We start from the raw sequence: 24,932 nt of genomic DNA on the forward strand, positions 1-24,932 counted from the left end.
CCCCCCCCCCCACCACAGCGCACCACACCACTGGCTCTTCAAAGGGTTGATTCTGGTTCTGAGTTCTCTCAAGGCGGGTGACTATTTCTGTGAAACACTGGCTGCTAAACTCTCCTTGGATTGTGGCGGTTTCCACCAAATCCCTTTATGTTTTCTCCTTGGATGCCTGTGGTGGTAGATACATTTTAGAAATGGGTAAAATTATTGGTTTGGCCATTGTGAAAAAGCAAGCAAGCGAATAGTTTTACTGATGAGCAAAGTGCTTTGAACTGAACTGGATAACAACATAATCTTTTCTTTCTTTCTTTCTTTTTTTTTTGTTTAACATTTCAAATATGCTTTGTTTTGAATTTAAAGAAACACTGGAAAGGAACATTTTTTACAAATTATATCAAATGCCTAAAACACAATTTGGGGAGTTTAAACCTTAGCTTATTTAAAACAATGCCATTCACAGAATAGGCCGGGGAGTTGGTCAATATAAAGTTTGCTTGAATCTGGAGTTTATGTAAGATTAGGATTAAACCCTACTAAAAGTCAACTCTTATGATTCAACTTTAGAAGGTTAGCAAGTCTACTATGTGACACCCCGTATAACCTTTCAAAAACGGAGTATTTGTACCAGCAAGGAAATTGTAAAAACATAAATTACACTGAGGGGTGGCCGAAGGCTGACTGCAGGAGCAGAAGCCACACCTCGCAGCCCACAGAAGCCCAGCGGGCCGTGGGCACACTCAACTGAGTTTCTAAACGTTTTTTTTTTTTTTAAGAAAAAGTATTTCATGCAATAGCATTTAAATATGCCTCACTTAAAACAAAAACAAAAACACAAAATCGGTTATTGCACAGACGACCCCTGATGTGCCTTTGGGAATCATATTCCCCTTTCTCCTTCCCCACCTTCCCAATTGTATTACAAGTTGGCATCAAGCTCTGCATATTTTTATACTTTTACTACTAATATGTTTATCCCCACACTAATCTATAGTGTTATTTCTAAAGTTTATATAGTGGTGCTGATGCTGTACCTGCTTTGGGTCATTTATTGTAACTGCTGCGTGGTAATTTTTGCGTGAATTTGCTGTGGCTGAACTTTGTTGCTGCTTTGGGGGACAAAGTTTTAGGAACGACAGGAGAGGGGGACCTTGTGACCATACGTGGAAAGACATTTGCATCAGCAGATTATTTGATATTACTCCTGGGCCTGCCTTCTGATATGAGCTATTCTATGCTATGATTTTTAGATAGCAAATAGGTCACAGTTGCCCAGCTAGTAGCCAGCTTATAGGAACCCACATGAATTTAGCACAAATTATGTGCCACAAATTTTCCTGTTGATGGTCTTTTAGGCTGTTTCCTTTAAAAATTATTAAAAACATATTTGTACACATTTTAATTGTATACTAGATGTTTATAGAGTTGCTGAGTCATAGGGAATGTGCTTTTTCAACTCTACTAGATATGTAGGTCTCCAAAGTGTAGTAATTTGTAATTCACTGTCAATGAAGAGAGTTCCTTGTCAAATACTTTTTGATGTATATTATATATATTTGACACATATCAGAAACATATTTTGACACACATATCAACTATATATTTGACATGTATCAAATAAGTACCTTATTTATTATACATAAGGAAATTACTTAAACATTAGAATTGATTAAAAACTTTGGTTTTTATTAATGTATTGGGACAAAAATTTATTTTTGATTTAGTTTGAAACTGTAGTTAAATGGATATTACCAAAGAACTGAAAGTGGTTATTTGTGATAATTTCAACTTAATGCTTGCCACTAATCTGAGGAAGAAGATGGAACAATCTATATCTAATGCAGAAGCAGAAAATGATCTTTGATTTTTATATCTTAAAATGTTTATGACCTTAAAGTCTTGCCTAATGTGCTTATAAAATTTTTCTGTTCAATTTGAGGCCACCTTTTGGATTATAAACATTTTCCAGTACTTTCCAGTATAATCAATTGTGTGATTGATTATATTTTTAGCATGCTAATATTTATGAAAGACTATTATAGAATTTTTCAGTAGTAAATAAATATTTACCCCACATTAAATAAAGACAGTCAAATACTGTTTTTAAGTTTGTAGCACATTTCTTAAAATGCTCTTCAGTCAGGACTAAAAGTATAATAAAAAACAATTGCATGACTTAGGGGATGGATTTTTCCACAGCTATTTTGAGTCATTTTCCAAAGAATTTATTTAGTTTACTTCAAGTATGAGATATTTATAGAATCAGTTAATGAACTAAGATTGTGTGGCATATACCTTTTTAGGAAGTCACTGAGTTAAAATTTGAAGAATAATTTAAATACTGTGTTACAATGTAATAACAAAGTAAGCTGTAGGCATCTAAAAATGGAAATATTTCTTTCTTAAAAAGTATTTTTTAAAAGTTTGGTAGAATTCATAGGTGAAATTATCTAGGTCTGATGTGTTCTTTAAGGAAAGATTTTGAACTATAGAGTGTAATTCCTTAAGTACTTCAGGACTAGTCAGCTTATTTATTTCTTTGGTCAGTTTTGTTTTTTATTTCTTTAAAGAATTTTATCCATTTCATCTATGATGTCACATTTCTTGGCATAAAGTATTAATAATATTGCTTTATTAACACTGATAGTTGCAGGATCTGTGGTAATATTCCAAAATATTAGTAAGCTGTCTTCTCTCTCTTTTTTTTTTTAAAGATTTATTTACTTGTGTATACAGAACTGGGGTACAGGCCAGAGGCTCAGGGGCGGCGAGAGGCTTCACCAGAGACGGAGTGGGGAACAGAACAGGCAGATCAACGAAGTACACTGCTGAGGGGAGCAGCGGGCGGGTCAGGAGAGGTCTGCCACGCCATGTGGTCACCTCCGGGGCAGGCGGGAATCGAACTCATACTGAAGCGGCTTTTAGATTCTCAGTGCTGTGCTTTAACCCGCTGCGCCACCAGGAAGGGCCCTGTCTTCTCTCTTTTTATCTTGAGGTTTGTCAATTTTATTGTTAGGTTTAAGTTTTTTTTCTCTACCTATTCATTTATTTTCTACTTTATTGATTTTTGTTCTCTATTGTTTTCTTCCCTCTACATTAACTTTACTTCCTATTTGTCCCTAGCCTTTAAGATTAAAGTATAGATAATTGATTCTTGCTCAATTTTACTTTCTAATACATGCATTTAAAATATATACTTCCTTCTAAATATTAAAATAACAACACTTCATAATTATGATATACTATATTGTCATTATCATTCAACTCAAAATATTTTCAATTTTTTTCTGATCTCTTCATTGGATATTGAGAAGTGTGTATAATTTCCTGTTTGGAAATATCTTTCCATCATAGATTTCTAACTTAGCTTTGATATGGTCAATATTCAGTATGATATGAATATTAATTTTACTTTAAACCTTTTTTAAGTTTTATTTTACTAATTTAAAACTTCATCTTCAGATTTGTTTTTGTGGTCAGAATAATGGTGAATAGTTGGAAATTGTGTGTAATTTAGAGAGGAGTGTTTTATAAATGTAAATTAGATCCAGTTAGTTATAATATTCAAATATCCTATCTAGTAACAGATTTTCTATTTGTTCTACATATTACAGATAGATGAATGTGAAAAAGCTAAATATTACTATGTATTTATCTATTTCTCATTTTTCTTGTTAGTTTTTGCTTCATGTGTTTAAAAATCTGTAAATGGTTAAATAAATATTTAAGACCATTGTGTCTCCTTGAGTAATTTGTCTATCCTTATTTCAGTCTGTCTTTGATATTTCTTATTCTGAAGTCTAACTGGTTTGATATTAATATGACTACTTTGGGTTAGTGTTTAAGATTTATCTTTTCCTATTTTTTCACTTATCTATGTTTTTATATTTAAAATGGGACTTTCCCCCAACAAGCATGTAGTTCAGTATTACCTTTAAATTCATTTTACAAATCTTTTAGATTATTGCCTTTTAATTTGACTATTAAGCCATTTTTAAAATAAATGTGATGTTAATATGATTTGGTCTAGGACTATCTTGCTATTTATTTTCTTATTTCATCTCTTTTCTTGGATTTATTATGTTTTGTAAGTACTTTTTCCCCCATCCATTATTGTTAGTTTACGACCTTATTTTTTTTTTCTTAGAGATTACTTGAGTTCAGCAGTTTACTTTTTGGCCTAAGGACTAATTTATATTCAGAAATCCTCATGTTGAATATATCAAAGAATTTTAGTGTATGTAGATTATATCTATTGAGGTTTATTAATTTATTGTATCAGAAATTAAAATTGAGATATTTAAAAATATTACTACTCTTAAAATAACCATAAAGTCACAAATAAAATTTTTATTTATGTTTTCTGAAACAAAAAAAATATTTGTGAGAAGACTGGAAATATTTTCATTTCTGGAAAAGTTCTTTAATCTTTATTTTAGTACTGGGTTCTCATATTTACTTCTGCATTCAGTTTGTTGTACTATCACATACCATGCCACCTCTGAAAAATTATTGTAAATTTGTGAGCGAATAACCATGAAAAAGGCAAATAGCCTCTGAGCATTTACGATGTAAATAATTTTGAACTTGTCACTCCCACCCCACCTGGGATAAATCTTTGAGGCCAGTTTTCTTAGGCAAGCTTATGTGTTCCTGCATCACATTTTGAGAACTACTGCCTTCAAGGTCGTATATGTTTTAAATTTATCACAGCACATGTTTAAACAACATTATTCTCTTTTAGTTATAAGACCTTACAATACTGTATTTCCATTTTGGTCCCCCATCAGTTATGCTATTATTACCACATGACTTAGTTCTATTTTTATTATAAACACCACAATTAATATTTTATTATTTTCACTTTAAACTGTCATCTTTTAAAGAAATTTAAAAGCTAGAAAGTAAATTTTTTTTAATATTAGCACACATACTTACCATTTCTGACACTTCATTTCTTTTTATAAATCCAAGTTTCCATCTGGTATAATTTTCTTTTGCCTGAAGAATTTCCTTTAACAATTCTTTTAGTGCAGTTGACCTTTTTTATGAAAAAAATTATTTGCCTTTGTCTTTGAAAGATATTTTCGGTGTCTATAAAATTCTAAGCTTACACTTTCTTCCAGTCCTTTCAAGGTGTTCAGTTGGCTTCTGCCTTCATAGTCTCTGACAAGAATTGTGCGTTGATTATTACCTTTATTCCCTCCTATCTATCGTTTCCCCTCCACCCTTTCAGTTTTAAGTTTTTCTCTTTTGGAGAATTTTAGTAATTTGATTATGAAGGGCCTGAAGTGAGAGTGGTGGTGGTAAGGAGTGTGAACACACACATATGTGTGGAGTGCTTCTTAGATCTATTGGGTTTATGGTTTTTTTTAGAGCTAAAGAATATAGAGCTATTATTTCTTCAAATATTTTTGTCTCCCACCCATTTCTGACATTTCTATACATGATGTTAAACCAATTGCTGCTGTACCATAGGTTGCAGGGACTCTATTTGTTTATTCATCCATTCATTCATTTGTTTCAGTTAAATCCTGTGTATTTGCTTTGGTTAGAGTCAAACACACTAAGCTTTACTTCTTCCAGAATCTCATCTGCTATTACTCCCTTCAAGTGAAATTGTCCGGTATATATTGCATACGTCTATAGTAGTTTTTTTCCTTAAAGTTTTATTTGGTTCTTAAATCTTTCATATCTCTCTTTAGTTTGTCTGTGAATACTACTACATACTTTCCCAGTGCTCACCTACTTGCCATTTGTAGGGACGCTTCTCTTGACTGCTTTTCCTCCTAATTATGGATCGCATGTTTTGCTTCTAGGCATGTCTAGAAGTTTTTGATTGGAACCTGTACATTATGATGTTATATGATATCTTTGAGGCCAGTTTTCAAGCTTTGCTAGAGTAAGTCTTCATTACAGGGGTAGGTAGTTCAGCCTCTCTGGGGGTTTCCACGATGCCCCAGGTCAGCACTAAACTACTCTATTCTGGTCTGAGTTCAAAAATGTCACTCCATTCTCTGTGAGTCCTAAAATGAGTTCAGCTCACAAATGTGCTATCATTCTTTGCCAAGGCTTGTGGAATGTTCTTTGATGTGCAACCCATGACTCAGCAAAGACTCAGTGGTCCCCTACATGGATTTACAGAGCACAGTTCACTTTATTTGATAGTCCTACTTCACAACTTTTAGCTATCTCTGCCTCCCCAGGTTCTGATTTCTTCCTCAACTCACAAGTGCTTCCGGGCTGTGTTTGGTTTTAGCTTTTTTTTTCCTGTAACGTAGAAATTGCTTCTAGTCAGAATGCCAGGACAATTAGAAGACTCACCTTATTTCTTTTCTCTGAGGAATCAGAATCCTGTGCTCTACTTATTGTCCAATTTCTGAAAATTTTGTTTCATCTGTTTTGTCTAGTCAGATGTGAAGACTAACTCTGGTTTTTATTACTCTATCATGGTAAGAGGCAGAAATCCATTTTGAGTTTTTAAGCAGACTGAGACCTTGTCAGTTTTCTTGACCAATAATGACCCAGACTATAAGACATTTCCAGGCTGTTGTCTTTTATTGAACCATCCTGAATGACTTAGATGATGTCAGGCTGGAGCTCGAGTATCAGTTGTGGCCTGGATTACTATCTCCTCATGTGAAACTTACAGCCACACATGAGGAGCTTTGTTCACATGCTGAGCTTGATGTTTCATATTCCAACCAGTGGAATATGAGGGAATTATACCCTGTCTAATTTTTAAAAAGTCACTAGGTGATCTGTAAACTAAATGAATTTTTTCAATTCATATATCTTCTCTAGATTATGAACTTCTGTGTCTTCACACATCACACCTTGGAGTCGTGGCTCAGGGCTCAATATTGACAAGTGTGGGATGAAAATGTCTCAAGATTTATGCATAATAGGGACATAGATAAACAAAGTGATAACTCATATGAGGAATTTTATGGTTGAAGGACCAAGTGGGCTGCTAGATTTTGGATCTTTTGTTGTCAAGAATTAAGAGAAATCAAGTAAGAGTGGCCCAATGCCAATTGCTGAAAGAAAACTTTTGCTGAAAGAGCACTGGCTGGATTTTTTTTCTAGATTTAACTTGGGAAAGGATTTGGAATTCAAAATAGCTATGGTCTCGTTACTTTAAATTTGCTTTTCTAAAAAGCAGTATTTAAGTTTCAAATGGAGGCAAAGAACTACAAGTGGAATTTAAGGTTTCTTTTTCATTATCATACTCTAAGTTTGGCCAGTTTAAATGAGCTAAGAGAAGGAAGAATTTAGGAAAAAGTCAGGGATTTAGGTTGTGTGGGACATGCAATAGAGGGCGGTGGGCAGCTGTTTCATTATGTGTAGTCTGAGTGAATTTTATTTGACCAAAGTTCTACAAATACATTATTTTGTGGTTGAATGCTAAAGGCCTCAAGACACAGCTATTTAAATAATCACTGAATAACTTTTTTTTTCCTAAGAAGACTACAGAATTAAATCTGACTTTATTTTTTCTTTTCAGTAAATGGATCTATAGATTAACTCCAGAGCAGAATAATGCTTAAATGCTGTAAAGTGTGTCATTGTTTATGGCAAATTTGGATTTCTGAACTAATAATGACCCAAAGTTGTAAACAATAGAAAATATTTCAATTGGTAAACAGTGATATGAATTCTAACAGTGGCAGAGGTCCAAAAATATCTTTAAAAATGTATGTTTTACAATTAGCAACAACAAATCAACAAATGTTGGTGAGGATGTGGAGAAAATGGAACTCTCTTGCACTCTTAGTGGGACTGCAAACTAGTACAACCACTATGAAAAACTTCTTGGAGATTTCTCAAACTGCTAAAAATGGAGCTTCCATATGACCCAGCAATCCCGCTCCTAGGTATCTACCCAAAAGACACAAAAATACTGATTCAAAAAGACACCTGCACCCCCATGTTTATTGCTGCTTTATTTACAATTGGAAAAATATGGAATCAACCCAAATGCCCAAAAGTAGATGACTGGATTAAAAATATGTGGTACAAATACACAATGGAATATTACTCAGCAACCAGGAAAATAAGCATGCCTTTTGCAGCAACATGGATAGAGCTGGAAAAGATCATGCTTAGAGAAATAAGCCAGAAAGAAAAGGAAAATACCAGATGGTTTCACTCATAGCAGGAGTGTAAAGGGCCAGGGGAGAAAACAGTAATAAAAATGAACAACTATATATCAGAGACATTTTATGGGGGTGGAGTGGGGAATAGGATCAAAAATGGTGGGGGGAGGGAAGTGCACTGGACTGTGGTGATGGAACATGGGTGATTTGGTGATGGGAAGCCCACAGGGATTACAACTGAGATGGAAAAAGGTACAAAATGATGTAAAAATAAACTTATATTATTTTAAAAAACATGTTTTAGAAAGCTCTGCGTGTATGTATCAATGGCATTTATATAGATGTACATAGGTTTTAATATAATACATGTATTAGCATATGAATATGAAAAATCTGTAAAGATAGAAGCATTACTAAACCATTAATGGTGTTTGCTTTTGAGGAATTCACTTTTGGAGGAAGAATGGGAATTTACAACATTTCATATATTCAAGTATTGTTGATTTTAAAAGCTAATGTTTATTGAGCACCTTTGTGATATGCCCAGAATTGTGCCAGGCATTTCAGGTACTTGGCATAGTCTTACTCTGAACCCCATGATGGTCCTAAAATATTCATATTGAAGGTCTTTGGACCTTCAAGTTGCCAGGAAAAGGGAACCTAGATACTTACCTTGACTGTGCTTGCATTATCAACAAACCATTATTACTCAAATATTTCAGAATTTGAGGTGGTCAATCTAGAAAAGGACTATGAGTTCAACACATTAGTTTAAATAAACAGAGATGAAAAAAATTTGGGAAATATTATCACTTGTGAAGGTGGGGTAGCTAAGGTTTTTAGGGACCATTGTTACTAATACTAAGACATGTGGCCCTTTGTTTGTATGTTTTCACTGAAGATTAATATGTGTGACTATTTTTTGCTCTCTTCCCTCTTTTAAAACAGGAGAGTTACACGTCGTGTTGAAGCATCATGGAACTTTTAGGTTCTACACTAACGGCAACTTATGCCCACCCTAAACCAACGCCAACCAACTTTCTACCGGCTATCAGTACCTTGGCATCAAGCTATAAAGATCGCTTCCCCCACTCCAATTTCACCCACAGCCTGAGCCTCCCTTGGAGACCAAGCACTTACTACAAAGCAGCCACCAACTCGCCAACCTTGGGTCCTTACAGCACTAGATCTCAGAGGGTTTGTGAGAGTACCATGGTCCCCTTTGTTTCCAACAGAACCACTCTCTTCACAAGGTACACACCTGATGATTGGTACAGGTCCAATTTAACCAACTTTCTCGAATCCAACACGTCTCGACACAATTCAGAAAGACTCAGGGTAGATACATCTCGCCTAATTCAAGACAAATATCAACAAATAAGAAAAACCCAGGCTAACTCCACCCAAAATTTGGGAGAACGGGTCAATGAAATAGGGTTTTGGAAAACTGAAATTACTCATGAGTTGGATGGAATGATTGGAGAAACGAATGAATTAACTGATGTTAAGAAAAAATTGGAGAGGGCTTTGGTGGAAACAGAAGCTCCTCTTCAGGTAAATATAAAACCTTATGGTAAAAAAATACGTTTTTGTAATTATAATCCACTAGTTAAATCTTTAGAGTTATTAAGTGAATTATCTTCACTTCACTTGTAGAAGCCAAACACCCATCAACATCTGTAACTGTTTTTTAATGGCTAAACCATTGCTGGTTTTACACAGTAAGCATATTATGTAAGCTTTTTATTTTTATTTTTTAAAAAAGATTTATTTATTTATGCATACAGAACTGGGGTACAATCCAGAGGTGCAGGGTCAGTGAGAAGATTCACCAGAGACAGAGTGGGGAGCAGAACAGGCAGATCGACTGAAGTACACTGCTGAGGGGAGCAGCAGCCAGTCAGGAGAGGTCTGCCGTGCCATGTGGGTCACCTCTTGGGATGGGGATTGAACTCTAATTGAAGTGGCTGTGGCTCGCTTGCAGTGCTGCATTAACCTGTTGCGCAGCCAAGGAGGGCGTATGTCGGCTCTTTAAATAGGAAGTTCTGAATGCAACCTTACTTCCCTTACTATTCTTTTCAATGAAATCAGTCTGATTTGAATTTTTTCCTGTAATTTTTGTCCAGATTTTTTGTGTATTTGAGTATTTGCTAATGCACTATCAGAAGACCCTGATTAAAGTTAATCACCCAAACAGATAAATCTCAACAGTAAAATACAAAAGATCAACTAATTTAGGAAAAATGTTAACAATAATAGAAATAAAAAGGAATCAAAGTAGGAACCATCTTTTTAACCTATCAAATTTATAGAAATGAAAACTGGTAATATCTAGGATTGGCTAAAGTGCAGAAAATGGACACTTCCATATATTGCTGGCAAGATTGTGGGTGACTAGAAACTTCTTGGAAAGAATTTATTAATACTTATTGAAGTAATCAGAATTCCCTTCAGCTCATTAATTTGTCTTCTAGTAAATGTAAATTGTACTATTAAAAGAATTAGAGACTCACTCAAAAATAGTTAATGTTACAAAATCTGGATTATAGTGCATATACTATTTTAAACTTTTTAAAACTTTAACATTATACAGTTGTCTGTTTCATGAAACATTTTTTGAAAAAAAAAATACCTTAACTGTTGCATAATGTTCTTTCATACTTAATTTATTGCTGGCAATCTAAGATATTTTCTATTGGAGTCATTAATATACTTTGTCTCTAAGAATTCATGATCTGTGGTCTAAGACTATGGTCTAAGATCAAGCCTAAAAGGTATAATCTATAATCCTAAGATTATAACCTCTATTTTCTTAAAAACAAACAAAATAGTGATCGATGTTTAGTTAACTCATTTTCTGCTTTTATATACTTTCCCCTTTAATGGATAAAGCATATTATTTTTATAATCAGGGAAACAATTCATGATACTTAAAAAATAATGATTTGGATTTTTGGATAAACAAATACTTTAATGTCCTTAATGATAATCCTTTGTTTTTCCTCTGTCTGTTCAACAGGAAATATTTGGAAAAAATATCTCGAGGACTATATATTTTAGGCTCTTAACTATTTCTCTAGAAGAAATTAATGCCGAGCAATATTCTCAGATGCTAATTTTTGGGACTCAATCTCCTTGGTTCAGTCAGCTCTCCAGATTAGAATGTTTTTTCAAACTACCTTGTGGAACTAACTCTTCACCTCTTAACTAGAAGGATTTACTTAGTTTTCAAAGTTCGTTTCATGTTAGACTTCTAATGGCTTGAAAAGTTGGTAGTAGGAGTGTCTGTTTACTTACTCTAGAAAAAAATTAGAAATGCTAGTTACTGGTTTTAGCTTTTATTGGTGTGCTCCATTTTTCTATTTATGTATAGGTAGGCCGAGAATGTCTGTTTCATCGGGAGAAGAGAATGGGAATTGATCTAGTACATGATGAAGTGGAAACAGAACTGCTGACAGTAAGTAAGGAGACAAATGCTTCAATAACAATAAACTTAATTGCAAATGTGTTTAATAATAGAATAAAAAAACCCTGATGATATGTATAGCCTTATAAATAAAGATATGCTATATATTTCTTTGTAAGTGAAGAGTTATGCTATCAGTTGTTAATATGTTTAGAAAAATATATATTTTTGGTTATAAAAATAATAAGTGTTCATTGAGGAATTTTGAAAATAGAGAAAAGGATAAAAAAGGGAAAAATGACTTGAAGTTCAATTAAACGTGCATTCATGTTACTTTTGGAGTACTTTTGTCTTTTTATTAACCATGCTTGGAGTGACACCGCCCAACTCAAAGATACACAGATATGTTTCCTGGGTTAAAATAATACTGTAGATATGAATTTGAATTTTTTTGTTGGACAAAAAATGTTTATTCTTAAACACAGGATGTTGTAAGGCAGTAAAAAGATTTAGTTTTTAAAAAAAATTTATAATAGTTTATTTTTACATATTTTTATGCATTTTTCCATCTTAGTTGCAATCCCCTTGGGTTTCCCATCACCAAATCACCCATGTGCCATCACCATAGTCCAGTGCATTTTCCTCCTCCCCCAATATTTTAGATCCCATTCCCCACTCCACACCCACAAAATGTCTCTGATATATAGCTGTTCATCATCATCATTATTTTCTCACCTGTTCCATTATATTCCTGCTAAGAGAGAAGCCATCCGGTATTTTTCCTTTTCTTTCTGGCTTATTTCACTAAGCATGATCTTTTCCAGCTCCATCCAAGTTGCTGCAAAAGACATATGTTTCTTTTTTTTTGGTTGCTGAGTAATATTCCATTGTGTTTATGTACCACATCTTTTTAATCCAGTCATCCGTTTTGGGGCATTTGGACTGTTTCCATGTCTTTCCAATTGTGAATATAGCAGCAATAAACATGGAAGTGCAGGTATCTTTTTGAATCACTGTTTTTGTGTCTTTTGGGTAGATACCTAGGAGTGGGATTGGGTCAAATGGAAGCTCCATGTTTAGCAGTTTGAGGAACCTCCAAACAGTTTTCCATAGTGGTTGTACTAGTTTGCATTCCCACCAGCAGTACAGGAGAGTTCCAAAAATAGTTTTTTAGGGAAGTTTTAAGTTCCCAGAAAAATTGAGGGGAAGGTACATTCGTTTCCAATATACCAAAAATATGCACCACTTCCCCTCCCCTTACCATCAACACCACCCTGCAACAGAGTGAGACATACATCAGGTTACAACTGATGAGCCCACACTGATGCATCATAATTACCTAAAGAGTTTACACTGCAGAATATTCTTGGTGTAGATTCTGTGGGTTTGGACAAATGCATAATGGCATGTAGCCATCATTTAAGTATTTATATAGAGTATTTTCATTGTCCTCAGAACCTCTTTGCTCTGTCTCTTCACCATACCTCACCCCACCCCCAAAGTGCTTTAATCATTTAGAAATTATATTGGGGTATTTTTCCCACATCATCCATGTTCTTTTAAGATGTGACTTTAATGTAATGGTTATGTTGTATTCCATACTGTGAAAATGTTATCTTTAAAAAAATATCCTCTTTGAAAAATTTGTTTTTCCCTAGCTCACTCTTTTTTTCTATTTTAATAATTAATATTGATAACATTTTAAATTTAAATTATTTATGATTTTTCTTTAGGATATACTTAATAAATGTAATTGTGTGTCAAAGGATATAGGCATTAGGAAAGCTTTTAAGTATATAAAGTTAAATTACCATCCAGAAATTTATAATTAAATCTGCCCCATTATGTTGATTCTCACATTAGGTTCTCTCCCATCCTCACCAGTTAAATATGATTTTGTTCTAAGTTCTAGTCTAGTGCTCTGCTGTTTCTTCTTTCTAGACTCTGATGAATCTGGCAAATCAAAATAATATAACATCTACTTTGTCATTTTACACAGTATAAATTTACCAGCAAATATCCCTAGATTTCTTGTTTTTGCTGATCCTGAGATGTTCTGTATGAAATAAATTATAAACAACTTCTGATAGCCTCACTTTATCAATTTGCCCATGAATATACTGTGATATTTCTACGAGACTTATTTTTAACCTGGCTACTTGACTCTGAAACTTTGTAGGCATTGGTATTTAAAAATATTCTGCAGATAACTGTGATGAATAAAATTAAGAATCACTGATTTTAAAACTATCAAATGTTGTTTATAGAAATTAAAGAATATAAAAATAAATTGACATATGACGTTCATGTATTGGAAGATTTAAAAAGTAGTAAGATGATAATATTCTCAACAAGATCCATAGATTTAATACAGTTCTTACCAAAATCCTAATTAATTTCTTTGCAGAAATTAATAAGCTGATACTAAAATTCACATGGAAATTCAAAGGATGCAGAATAGCCAAAATAATATGAAAAAGAAGGAATTGGGGGTTCACATTTCTCAATTTAAAATTTACTCTAAAACTACAGTACATAAGACTGTGTAATAATGACATAATGTAGACATGGAGGTCAAAGGAGTGAAATTTGAGATGCTATCATATTTATGATCAATTTGTCTTCAAACAAGGGTGATGAGACAATCACTGGGAAAGGAGTATTTCTTCAACAAATGGTGGAGGGGCAGTTTACTAACCATGTGCTGAAGGCCAAATTTGGATACCTGCCTTACAGCATATAATAAAAATTGAGTCAGGTGGATCAGAGACTTATCCTAAATATAAGAACTAAAAACTTAAACTCTTAAAATAAGAAAACATAAGCAGAATTACTTGTTACTTCTGAGCAGACAATAGTTTCTAAAATCTAACACAAGGCACAAAATATAAATAATAAAAATAGACAAAATTATCAATTATCAAAGTGATAAACCTTGATGCATTGAAGAACGTCAACAAAGTGAAAAGATAATACACAAAATGGAAAAAATATTTGCAACTCATATACCTGATAAAGGTCTTGTACCTAGGCATATAAAGAACTTTTACAACTCAAAACCAAAAATACAACCCAATTCAAATATCTCATTTTAAAAAATGGGCAAGGGCTCTAAAGTGGATATACAAATTACTCATAAGCTTATAAAAAATGCTCAGTATCATTAGTCATCAAGGAAATACAAATAAAACTCCCATGAAATACCACTTCATACCCACTAGGGTGACTACACTGAAAAATACAGGTAATAAGTGTTGGTAAGAATGAGGAGAAATTAGAACTCTCATACCCTGGTAGGAATATAAAGTGATGTAACTGCTTTGGAAAATGGTTAAACATAGAGCTACCGTATGATTCAGTAATTCCACTCCTACACTTCTACCCAGAAGAAAAGGAAATACGTGCCCACTAAAAAACATGAAGATTTATAGCAGCATTTTTCATAACAGCTACTTGGAAACAATCCAGACCTCCATCAAATGACCAATGATAAATAAATATGGTATGTCTAAGTAATAGGATGCTATGTATGTCTAAGTTATAGGTTGAAGTGCTGGAACATTCTACAATGTGGATGAATCTTGAAGGCACTATGCTGAGTGAGAGAAGCTTGTTACAGAGGGCCACATATTGTATATTCCATTTATACCAGATATCCAAGATAACAAAATCTACAGAGGCCAAAAGTAGATTAATGGTTGCCTAGAAGCAGGGGCTTGAGAGATTAGAAATTGGGGGTGACAGCTAAGGAGTGTGTGGTTTCTTTTGAAACAATGAAATGTTCTAAAATGGGCTCTGGTGAGAGCTAGAAATTGTGACTATGTTAAAAAATCATTGAATTGTATAGTTAGATCAATTCTGTTGTGTATGATTATCTCAAAACATTTTAAAAATTATTAAGAACTACTGCTTTGAGGGGCTATATTTTCTAGGTCAGCAGTACAGTCTGCTGGGGTGCTTGGTTGCTGCCAATTAATTCATGTAGTGAATATATCCTGTAGTTTAATCAAGGTAATGATATTTTAGCTTATTTTTAAATATTTTACCAAATTTATCTCATTTTTCAGAATAACTAAATATTAGCTAAGAGAAGAAATAGCCTCAAAAGGCCTATTTTTGAATAATATGAGTGCAGCAAAATATTTCCTCATAAATTCTGTTGACTGTTACTCATCTTCAACCAGTGAAATTCCCCTCATCTGTACAGAATGCTTTCTCTTTGGGAACTGATCATGGCTCCATTTTGTTGTTCCTCCCAGACCACTAACTCCTTCAACTTTGAAACCAATGGCCCTTCAGTCTTGCCTGGCCTTGCTCTGTGGGCTGGCACTGTAGCTCTGAGCTCAGGCTGAAGCTCTGGGGCTTACCCCAGCTGGCTACTTTCCTTCTGATAAGTGACTTTTTTCTCCTTTGTGTTTCAAACGCAGAAAGCAAACACTCCGGCTTATTGGGAATAGTCTCTCCATAGTTACTCAGTTTGGCTAACAAGAAGTAAAAGCTCTTCAGACATATAGGACTGCACTGAAACCAGAGTCCACCACCATGGATGACCCATCCTCTTGGAACAAAGTGAAATTTGTGTTAGTTACTTATTACTAAGTAACATGTATCCAAGAACAAGGGCAAAGACAATAACACACACTATCTCACACAGCTTGTGTATGTCAGGAATCTAAGAATAGCCTAACAGGGAGGTTGCATTTCCAGGTCTCTTGTGAGTTGAAGCAAGCCATCAGCCAGTGCTGTGGTCATCCAAAGGCTTGACTGGGGCGGGAGGAGTCTCTCCCAGGTGATTTCTCTTCTGGCCACAGGCAGGAAGCTTCCCATCCTTGCCATGTGGGCCTCTCCAGAGGGCTGCTTGGTTGTCTTCATGTGATTAGATTCTTCCACAGCAAGCAATTCAAGGTGGTAAGACAGAAGATGCAAAATCAAAGTAAAATAAGGACTTCCCCCCGCCCAAATAAAAAGTTAAGTGATAAAGACCTTCAGTCAAAAGGGAACATGGTAGATGGAAACTTAGAGCTACATAAAGAAATGAAGTCTGTTGGAAGTATTAACAAGACAAGATATGAGCTATTCTTTCTCATTTTCAATCACTTCGGTATCATTAACCATGTAAACTAAAAACAATAGCAATGTGTAGTTTCTGACTACAATTCCACAAAATTTAAAATGAACAATAGAAAAATAATGCCCACAGATCCTTAAAGTTTACTCATATCAATAGCAAAAGAGTAAAAGAAAATCTTGATAGAAATAAAAAATTGAAGAATATTTTCAATCTTAATGACAATGAGAACACTGTGTACCTAAGCTTTAAGGAGGCAGTAAAAACCCCAGCAGGTGTCTGAAACTACAGAGTGCAGGACCTCCATTGGCTGCTCTCCCCACATAGACATGCCTGTGATAAAGTTTCATGTAGATATGGGGACAGATTAACAATGATAACTATAAAATAGAATAATTACATCTATATTTACTATAATAAAAGTTAAGTGACTGTTTACCTCTCTCAAATTATCTTATTGAACCTGATATTTTTAGATCAAGGTTGACCGTGGGTAACTGAAATTGCAGAAAGCAAATTCAGTGATACTCTAGGACTACTGTGAGTAAATATTCTTACCATAGAGTAAATACTGTTGAGTAAATACATTATGTTATATATATTTATAGATATAATAAATTAAAGCCACGTGCATGGAAAGAAGCAATATAGAAACTTTAGAATATTGGTAGTCTCTGTGTATGGAGAGAGACAAAAAGTCTGGGGAGGGTTTACATTTCTCTATAATGTATTACTTCTTTTTAAAAGAGACTTAAAGAGAGTGATAAAAATTTACTTTTTCTATAGGTTTGTGGCAATCACTAGGTGTTATATTCTTTTCTATACATCCATGTGTTGGAAACATTTCATGACTGTGTAGGTTGAATAATGCCCCCCAGGCATGCGCATGTCCTAATCCCCTGAACCTGTGAATAAGGTACCTTACATGGGAATGGGCTTATTGTAACTGTGATAGGGGCAGAAGAAAAAAAAAGATATTAAAAAGTAAACTTGATGTAATGTATAGGAGGACTTCTAAAGCAAAATGAAGTCCATAGCTTTATAAGAAAGGGATAGTAAAATTGGAGATATAGTAAAGACTGTTTAGGAGTAAAAAATGACCATAAACAAAGTCATAAGGCAGCCAACTCCTACAATGAATTTTTGTGACAAATATCCTAAGCAAAAAGATAATTATTTAAATTCACATATAAAAATAATAGTTCAAAAAAATTTTTAAATATCAAGAGTCTTTGCAAGTATATTTTTTTCTCACTAAAAGTCTCAGGAATCCCTACTCTCTCATTGTATACACAGAGTATAGTAACTCAGGATTTTTGGTTTTAAGTGGTATTTCTAACTAATATTGTGTGCCTTTGCCAACATCTCAGTGAAATAGCTGCACACACTAACACACACATGTACGCACAGGTGAAGCAAACCACAGATAAAGATAGACTGATACACAAACTACCCTGAGGCTGTATGGGAATCTAGAAGGGTGAAAACCAGACTTGATAAAACTGTTTATTAGAAATGTAGTTTTTCATTTATTCCATTAATGTAGCATGTCAAAGAATCCAAATGTAATATTACTGAAATAAACTCTAAGCATATTTATTTTTTAATATTAATCAATAAAAGAATAACAATATACAGTTGAGAAATAATTAATGCTGGAATGAAGAAGGATTTGCTCATTAAGTTAATGAAGGCAGAAGCCAAAAAGAAATATTTGATGTCTTAGAAATGAAAAATGTCTATATGTCAAAAACACCATGCACAAAATTTAAAGACCAGGGTTAAGCTGTTTAACAAAAGATGATTGGAAAAGATTGAATTTTAATATATTAAGAACTCATACATTAATTGGGGAAGGGGAAAAGCCCAGAATATTTAGTTAAGCACATGAATGGAAGATTTACAAAAGACAGTAAAATGATGAACAAAACATTGTCATGATGTTACTCTGCTTATCCACACAAGTTTTCTGTTTTATGGGGGGAGGGGAGAGGTACCTATCACATTGGCAAAGATTGAGAGGTGTGACAGTGGCTACTTGGTGTTGGAAGTGAGACATAAACTTTCATTGTAGTGGATAGAATGTTTCAAAGGGCCATTTGGTTGTACTTGTTAAAATCTTGAAAGAAGGCATACCCTTTGGCAGCAGTCTAAATATTTATTGAAGTTGTCCATCACAGTATCATTTAATATTTGGAAAAATGTTTAAGTTTAAAATGAAAACTCAGGTTACAAGATTGTATGTACAACACAATCACTTTTTGCTTGAGAAAGTGGTAAAAACGAGTCTTTGCACTGCTAAAGGCCTTCTTGGTACTAAATCAAGTTCCTACATTTTCTAATGCATATGGATTTCAGAGTGGAGGGAATGATTATTTAAAAAATCTCTGATAGGACACATGTTGAACCATAGCATATGCATCTTAGCAGCATCAAAGAACCAGGTGGTAAGTAGAGAGATGTGACTTGGCAGTATTTGTGCCAGCTTGGGGGTGGGGCTGCAAGGCAGAGACTGGACAGAGAGGAGGCAGCCCCCCAGCCAGGAAGTGAAGTCAGCCTCTATATTTGGGTGGGAGAAAGAGCTGGGTGTCTCAAAGGTTACACACAATGCCAGAGGCAAGTCCCTTTTTGGGTCCCTCCTGGTTGCTGTGTCTTAGCATGGGATAATATAGAAAAGTCATGCCTTTAGGCCAACTTTGTACACCGCCAGAATTAACTCACTAGTAAATAGCTTACTATTTCTTGCAATTACAAATAACTTGACCTTAATTAAGAACCGGATATAAAAAGTAGGAATCCTCCTGTTATTTGAATCCTGTCCCAGCTTGTTCCATAATATAATTGCCGTATAGTCCTACAAAGGATTGATCTCAGTCTAAGGTTTATATTGCAGTATCATGAGGCATATAGGTAAAGAAGTGGATGTAAATTTGTTTTGCTTCACTTTATAGTTCGTCCAGAAACAAAGTTTTCCTTCCTCAATGTTTTGCTATATTATTGATTTTGATGGTTATATTCAAGGATGAAAACATTAATGAATGTTTCTTTTCTCAAATGAATAGGAAGTTGATATTATTCTGTGTTGTCAAGAAAGGATGAAGCTACATTTGGATAAGGCCATTGCCCAACTTGCGTAAGAGCTCTATTTCTCTGTATTATTTAAAATGTATCATGGGTCTATGTTTATGCCTTCCATTCAGGTTTCTCCTAACTTCTTTTATAAAGATTTATTAGATAAGGAAATGCATGCAGTTGTACACATGTACACATGTTCAGATACATGTTCATATAAGCATTTTAATTCAAAGGGTAAATTAATACTGGCTTTACATTTTTATTTAAAGAATAATTTTGAGATGCCATAAAAAGGATTTTTGCCCTCATTTGGAGGGTAAGGGAGTCACTTGGCTAAGGATTCTTTTAACACAAAAGGTTTTATTCTTTGGTAAGAGATTGACCTGTATAAGTTTAGCCCAATTGTTGGAAAAGTCATAAATTATGACTCACTTACATGTTATATGTTTCCATATCTCCTCGAAGATTCACCCTTCCCTGATTTCCTGGGAAACCCTGTTGTGTGATCACACTCTGGTAGCATTTACTGAGTTCCACTGCCATTCTTCCCTTAACTAGAACACCAATCTCTCTTTTCCCAGAAACAGTAAATAATAGGAAGATTGCACTTATGGTAGAGGGGAGGAGCATGCAGACACTAAATCATCAAGCAGTGAGAATAGTCTTAAGAACTGATAACAGCAATGATAATAGCTGCTACCATAGAAAAAGTGTTAGCTAGCTTAATACTTTTAATAGAAAGTTCATGGGAATAAGAAAAATGGAAATAAGTATAAGGAAGGTCAATGGTCACTAGGTCACGGCCTTGGAAAGAAGAACTGTTGAAAGTATCCCACAAAGTAAATGATGATTCTGTTTATACTAATGATTTTAAGGAAAGATGTGTGATACACCTAAAGGAATACGTGATCTTGCTTCCTTGGTCTCCTGTCCTATGCTTCAGGGTTGACAGTGGGGAGGGATTGACAGGGAGGTCCACATGGCTGAGCACTCTCTTGAGTTCTTTGATCCAGAAGGTGTTAGGGAAAATAAAGGTTAGTTGAAGATGACTGTACTTGCTTAAGTTGTTAAGTGTCAGGCAGTAGTTCTGATATTCATTTCTGGTTTCTGCTCCCCAGGCTCAGTAGGAATACAACATCGTGAAGTTCAAAGAATCATTTCTATTCTGTGTTCTTCTGGTTTAGTTCTAGTCCTGATTTTTCTTTTGGAAATGTGCTGCCCATCCCCTGTGATCTTTTCTCTCATTGGCCTAAATCATCCCACTGTGGAATGGCCACATCTCCCAGTCATGCCCTCACCAGCAGCCTCATTACTAGCCATTGCAGGCCTTGGCAGAAAATTCTGTCTGCATATGTCTTGCTTGGGATTTCTGTTTGTAATCCTTTAGAGAGCTTCATTTTATTTTACCGCACAACTAGCTAAAATTTCTGGAATGACATCTCAAGGATTTGCAGGGGTCTGGGCCCCCTAATATGGCCACTGGGTTCCACCCAGCAAAGGTAACAAGAGGAAAGTTTTTTTAAACTCCATGTTTGTTTTGGAGCTATAATAAAGTCCTCAGTTTAGATTTGGGCTGAAAATGGAATCTCATTTGGCACCAATATTTCAATCAAGATTCTTCCTGCCTTGGGCTCCAAGATAGATCAATGGAATACTGCTTCACGCACCTCTGAGGGAGGTTCTGAGATCAGCACCTCCTGGTCACGGGTGTCCTTCCAAGAGAGGAAGCCAGTAGGTCACCTGATTCCCACACCACAAATGAGAAAGCTCTTCTAATGTCAGTTTCAACACTATACCTTTAAACAAGAGACCAAATACAGAAAATCCAGGAAGGGCAGATTCCTCACCTTTCACTTTTTACACACAAACTCAGGTAGCTTGCATCTTGCCACCCTTACTTATACTTTACAAATTCAAACAAACAAATAGAAAAGAACTCAACTCAATTAACTTATTCAAAGGCACAGGCTAAGTTAAAAAGAAACCACAGTCAGCATTAGCTTATTCATTTCAAACTTTACTGAGTGGCTCCCCCGTGCCAAGATCATTTTAGGGTGTGGGGATAGAGACATGATTAAGATCACCCAGTGTTCTTCTTTTTCAAAACTATCTATATGCTAAAGATACCCAACCTTTTATTTCTAGCCTAGAACTTTCTCCCAAATTTCAACAGCCTACTTGGTATGTCCACTTGGATGTTTAATGGACATTCAAGCTCAGCAGGTCAACTTGACTTGTGTCTTCTCACAGCCTTCTCACCTGTATTCTTATTCATTTCAGTTGATGGTACTCTGCTATTCTGATTACAAACCTATTCCTGTTTCTCACTGATGCCCAGATTCCTAGGAAGTTAGATTGGTTCTATCTTTAAACTATACGCTGAGCACTTCTCATCTCTTTCCTGCTACCCTGGCCACTGGCTTCAAGCCACCTTCAACTCTTCCTTGGATAACTGCATTTGGATCCTAGTGATCTCCCTATTTCTTGCAGTCTGTTCTCTCCCCAGTACCAGAATGATCCTTTGAAATTGTGGTCAATGTTCTCTTGTTTTACTCAGAGGAAAACCAGACTCCTTCCAGTGAACCCCTGCATGATCTGTTTTTTCTGCTGTCTTCGCTCAAACATCACCTCCTCAAGGAGACCTACCCTGATCATCCTACCTAAAATAATAACACACATTCCTTGTCCCCTTTGCCCTCCTTTTTCTTTTTTCTCTGTTGTGCTAACAAAACACATGATTTGCTTATCACTATGGGTATTACCTGCCTCTTACCAGTAGAATAGAAACTTATTTAGGGGGGAGATATTTGCTTTGTCATATTTATATTGATACCTCTCAGACTTACCAAGGAGTGTCTGGCATGTGATAAGTGCTCATTAATTATTTACTTTATTCCAAGAGCAGAGAAACACACATCATCTCCACGACAATTTCAGGAATGTTGTGATAGCTCATGAGCAGTGTCTCCTTATTGAAAAAGAAATTGGAGATAAAGTTGCTGAAAGAAGAGCATATGGCAACCTTGGAAATGCATATATATATTACTTTTATTCCAGGATCAGAGATACGACTCTCCTGTCACCCATGCTTATCCCCTAGGACTTTCTCTTTGATAATGAAATTTCTACCTGGCACCCCACGTATCTCCAGACTGAAACGAGGCCTCTTCCAATCCAGAACAGTGGCTGCCAGCACACGTGGCTCTTCTGATCTCTCTCAGGCACTCTTGACACCTTCCCTGCAGGCTAATTTTTACCATTGGTTTCTTTTTCCTGGCAAACTTCTGTTGAGCATGGCCATCCCTATGGGTGGAGAGCGGCTGGGCTATAAATGCCTTACAACTTCTCAGGGAGTTGCACTCAAAGAATATAGAAAGGCTATATTCTTTGGAAAGGAAAAGGAAGGAAAAGGAGATTATTTCAAACTGTGTCCTGTCTTGGCTCTACATATCTGATTTCAGTTGATCTGTACATGTTCTCCCAAGCCCCACCCCATCCCATAAAATGGGCTATGAGGGAGTCCAGGCTGCTTTTAAGTGACAACTCGGACACTGTGTGCAAGAGGAGACTGAGGGAGCAGAGGGGTAGGTCCCAGCTTAGAAGGGCAGTGACGGGCAGTATTACCTCAACCTGGAGCTCCATTTCCCCACTCTGTTCTAGAGCTAACAGAGCTACCCAGCATGAGTTGGAGAAGGACCTGAGTGATAAACAGACAGCTTATCGGATTGACGATAAATGCCACCATCTGCGAAATACTTCGGATGGCGTCAGCTTCTTCCGTGGGGTGGAGAAGGTTGATGCAACGTAAGTTGGATGACTTCTGTGATGCCAATGTCAATTCATTCTCTTTTCAAAATGGTGCTGCTTGTAGGCTAACAGGAAGATGTGGCAGGGTCACCCCGCTTTGGCTGGTTCTGCAGTCAGGCCTTGACACATGCAGCCTGTATGCCTGTATTCTTTTGCAAAAAAAAAAAAAAAATTGTTGCTAATTTTGCCATCTATGCTAACAATACATCCTTGATACAGAAAACCTAGTGAACAGATAAGCATAAAGATAACAAAGTGTTACCGTGGATTGGATGCCAAGGAAACAAGCTGACATACAATTTAAGGTTTTATTGTTACTATCAGCTGAATGTGTTCTGTGAGTGGTTTCTTTACCAGAACTGGCATGCAATCTTGGCTTCATGATTTTTTTTTTTTAAGCTCGCCCCCCACTCCTTTTTTCTTTTTAAATAAATCACCTTGATTGGATTGAAGTTCACTTACAATAAAATGCATTGTTTACATTTTTGGGTTTTCACAAATGTCATTGCCTATGTGACCATGACCACAGTTGAGATAAAGTATATTTTCATCATTCCCAAGTTTCTTGCCCTTATGCCCCTGCCCTCCTTTTAAACTTGAACCCCAAATAGACTCTCTCCTGGGACTGGTCATGCCCAAAGCAGCTTCTCTTTTATTTTCCTGTAATAGGAGCAGAACCACTTATCACCTTCACTTTTGGATCTTTCAGATCCCATATCCTAATTGCGCTTGTGAAAGGCCTCGTAGTTGGTGGAGGTGAGCAGGAAGCAGCCTCTTCTACTTTGTCCAGGCAGTTGGCTGCGGTGAAACTTCACACTGTCCACTTAGCCCTCCAGGAAGAGCTTCCTCTCGTTCCAGCTGCCCATTCTAGAATGTCAGGGTCTAGCACGTGGAGGTGTTATTTCAGGTCTGAGCTATAACTTCTATTCAGCAATAAGGTCTCCTTTAATACCCTATCATAACAACAAGCAAAGAAATATCACCCTCAAGCCTATTGCCCAGAGACGCCCAATGTTAACAATTTACTGTTAGTTTTTAGAATATTCTTCCAAGACATAGATTTGTATTTTTAAATAATGGTAGTACACACATACTGCTTATATAGTCTTGATTTTTCACCTCGTAATATATCAAAACTATTGTGAATGTAATCTTCCATAATATGAATGTGTATATGCTATGAAATACCTTTCTAAATATGCCATCATTTAAGCAATTTTTTCTTTACTTTGGGGCATTTAGGTTGTTTCTTGTTCTCCATGGATTGGCAAAAATATTACTGAAAATGAATATCCTCATATCTATGCCTTTGGGTAATTCTTTCCTTAGGATAAACTTCTAGAGTGCTCATTTCACCAGCACAAATAGTAAAAGAGAAGATGAGCGTGGCCCCTGCACAAGGATGATGTGCAAATCTGGGGTGCTCCCTGCCCTTCCAGTCCTGGGAATGTGTCCTATCGCATGGTGTCTGTGTTGTATGCTA

The 24,932-nt window shown here is 35.6% G+C and overlaps 1 protein-coding gene across 1 annotated transcript in view; it reads left to right on the forward strand.

Moving 5' to 3' along the window:
• TEKT3 (tektin 3) overlaps window positions 1-24,932 on the forward strand; it is a 35,182-nt gene that overhangs the window by 601 nt on the left and 9,649 nt on the right. Inside the window, exons 2-5 of the mRNA XM_004684576.2 lie at window positions 9,042-9,647; window positions 11,467-11,550; window positions 19,630-19,700; window positions 23,303-23,446. Coding sequence (XP_004684633.1) covers window positions 9,069-9,647; window positions 11,467-11,550; window positions 19,630-19,700; window positions 23,303-23,446 — 878 coding nt within the window. The 5' untranslated portion in view covers window positions 9,042-9,068. The remainder of the gene's footprint in view (window positions 1-9,041; window positions 9,648-11,466; window positions 11,551-19,629; window positions 19,701-23,302; window positions 23,447-24,932) is intronic.

The sequence above is a fragment of the Condylura cristata genome, unplaced genomic scaffold (assembly GCF_000260355.1).
Source record: "Condylura cristata isolate star-nosed mole 26May11 unplaced genomic scaffold, ConCri1.0 scaffold00017, whole genome shotgun sequence".
Classification (NCBI taxonomy): domain Eukaryota; kingdom Metazoa; phylum Chordata; class Mammalia; order Eulipotyphla; family Talpidae; genus Condylura; species Condylura cristata.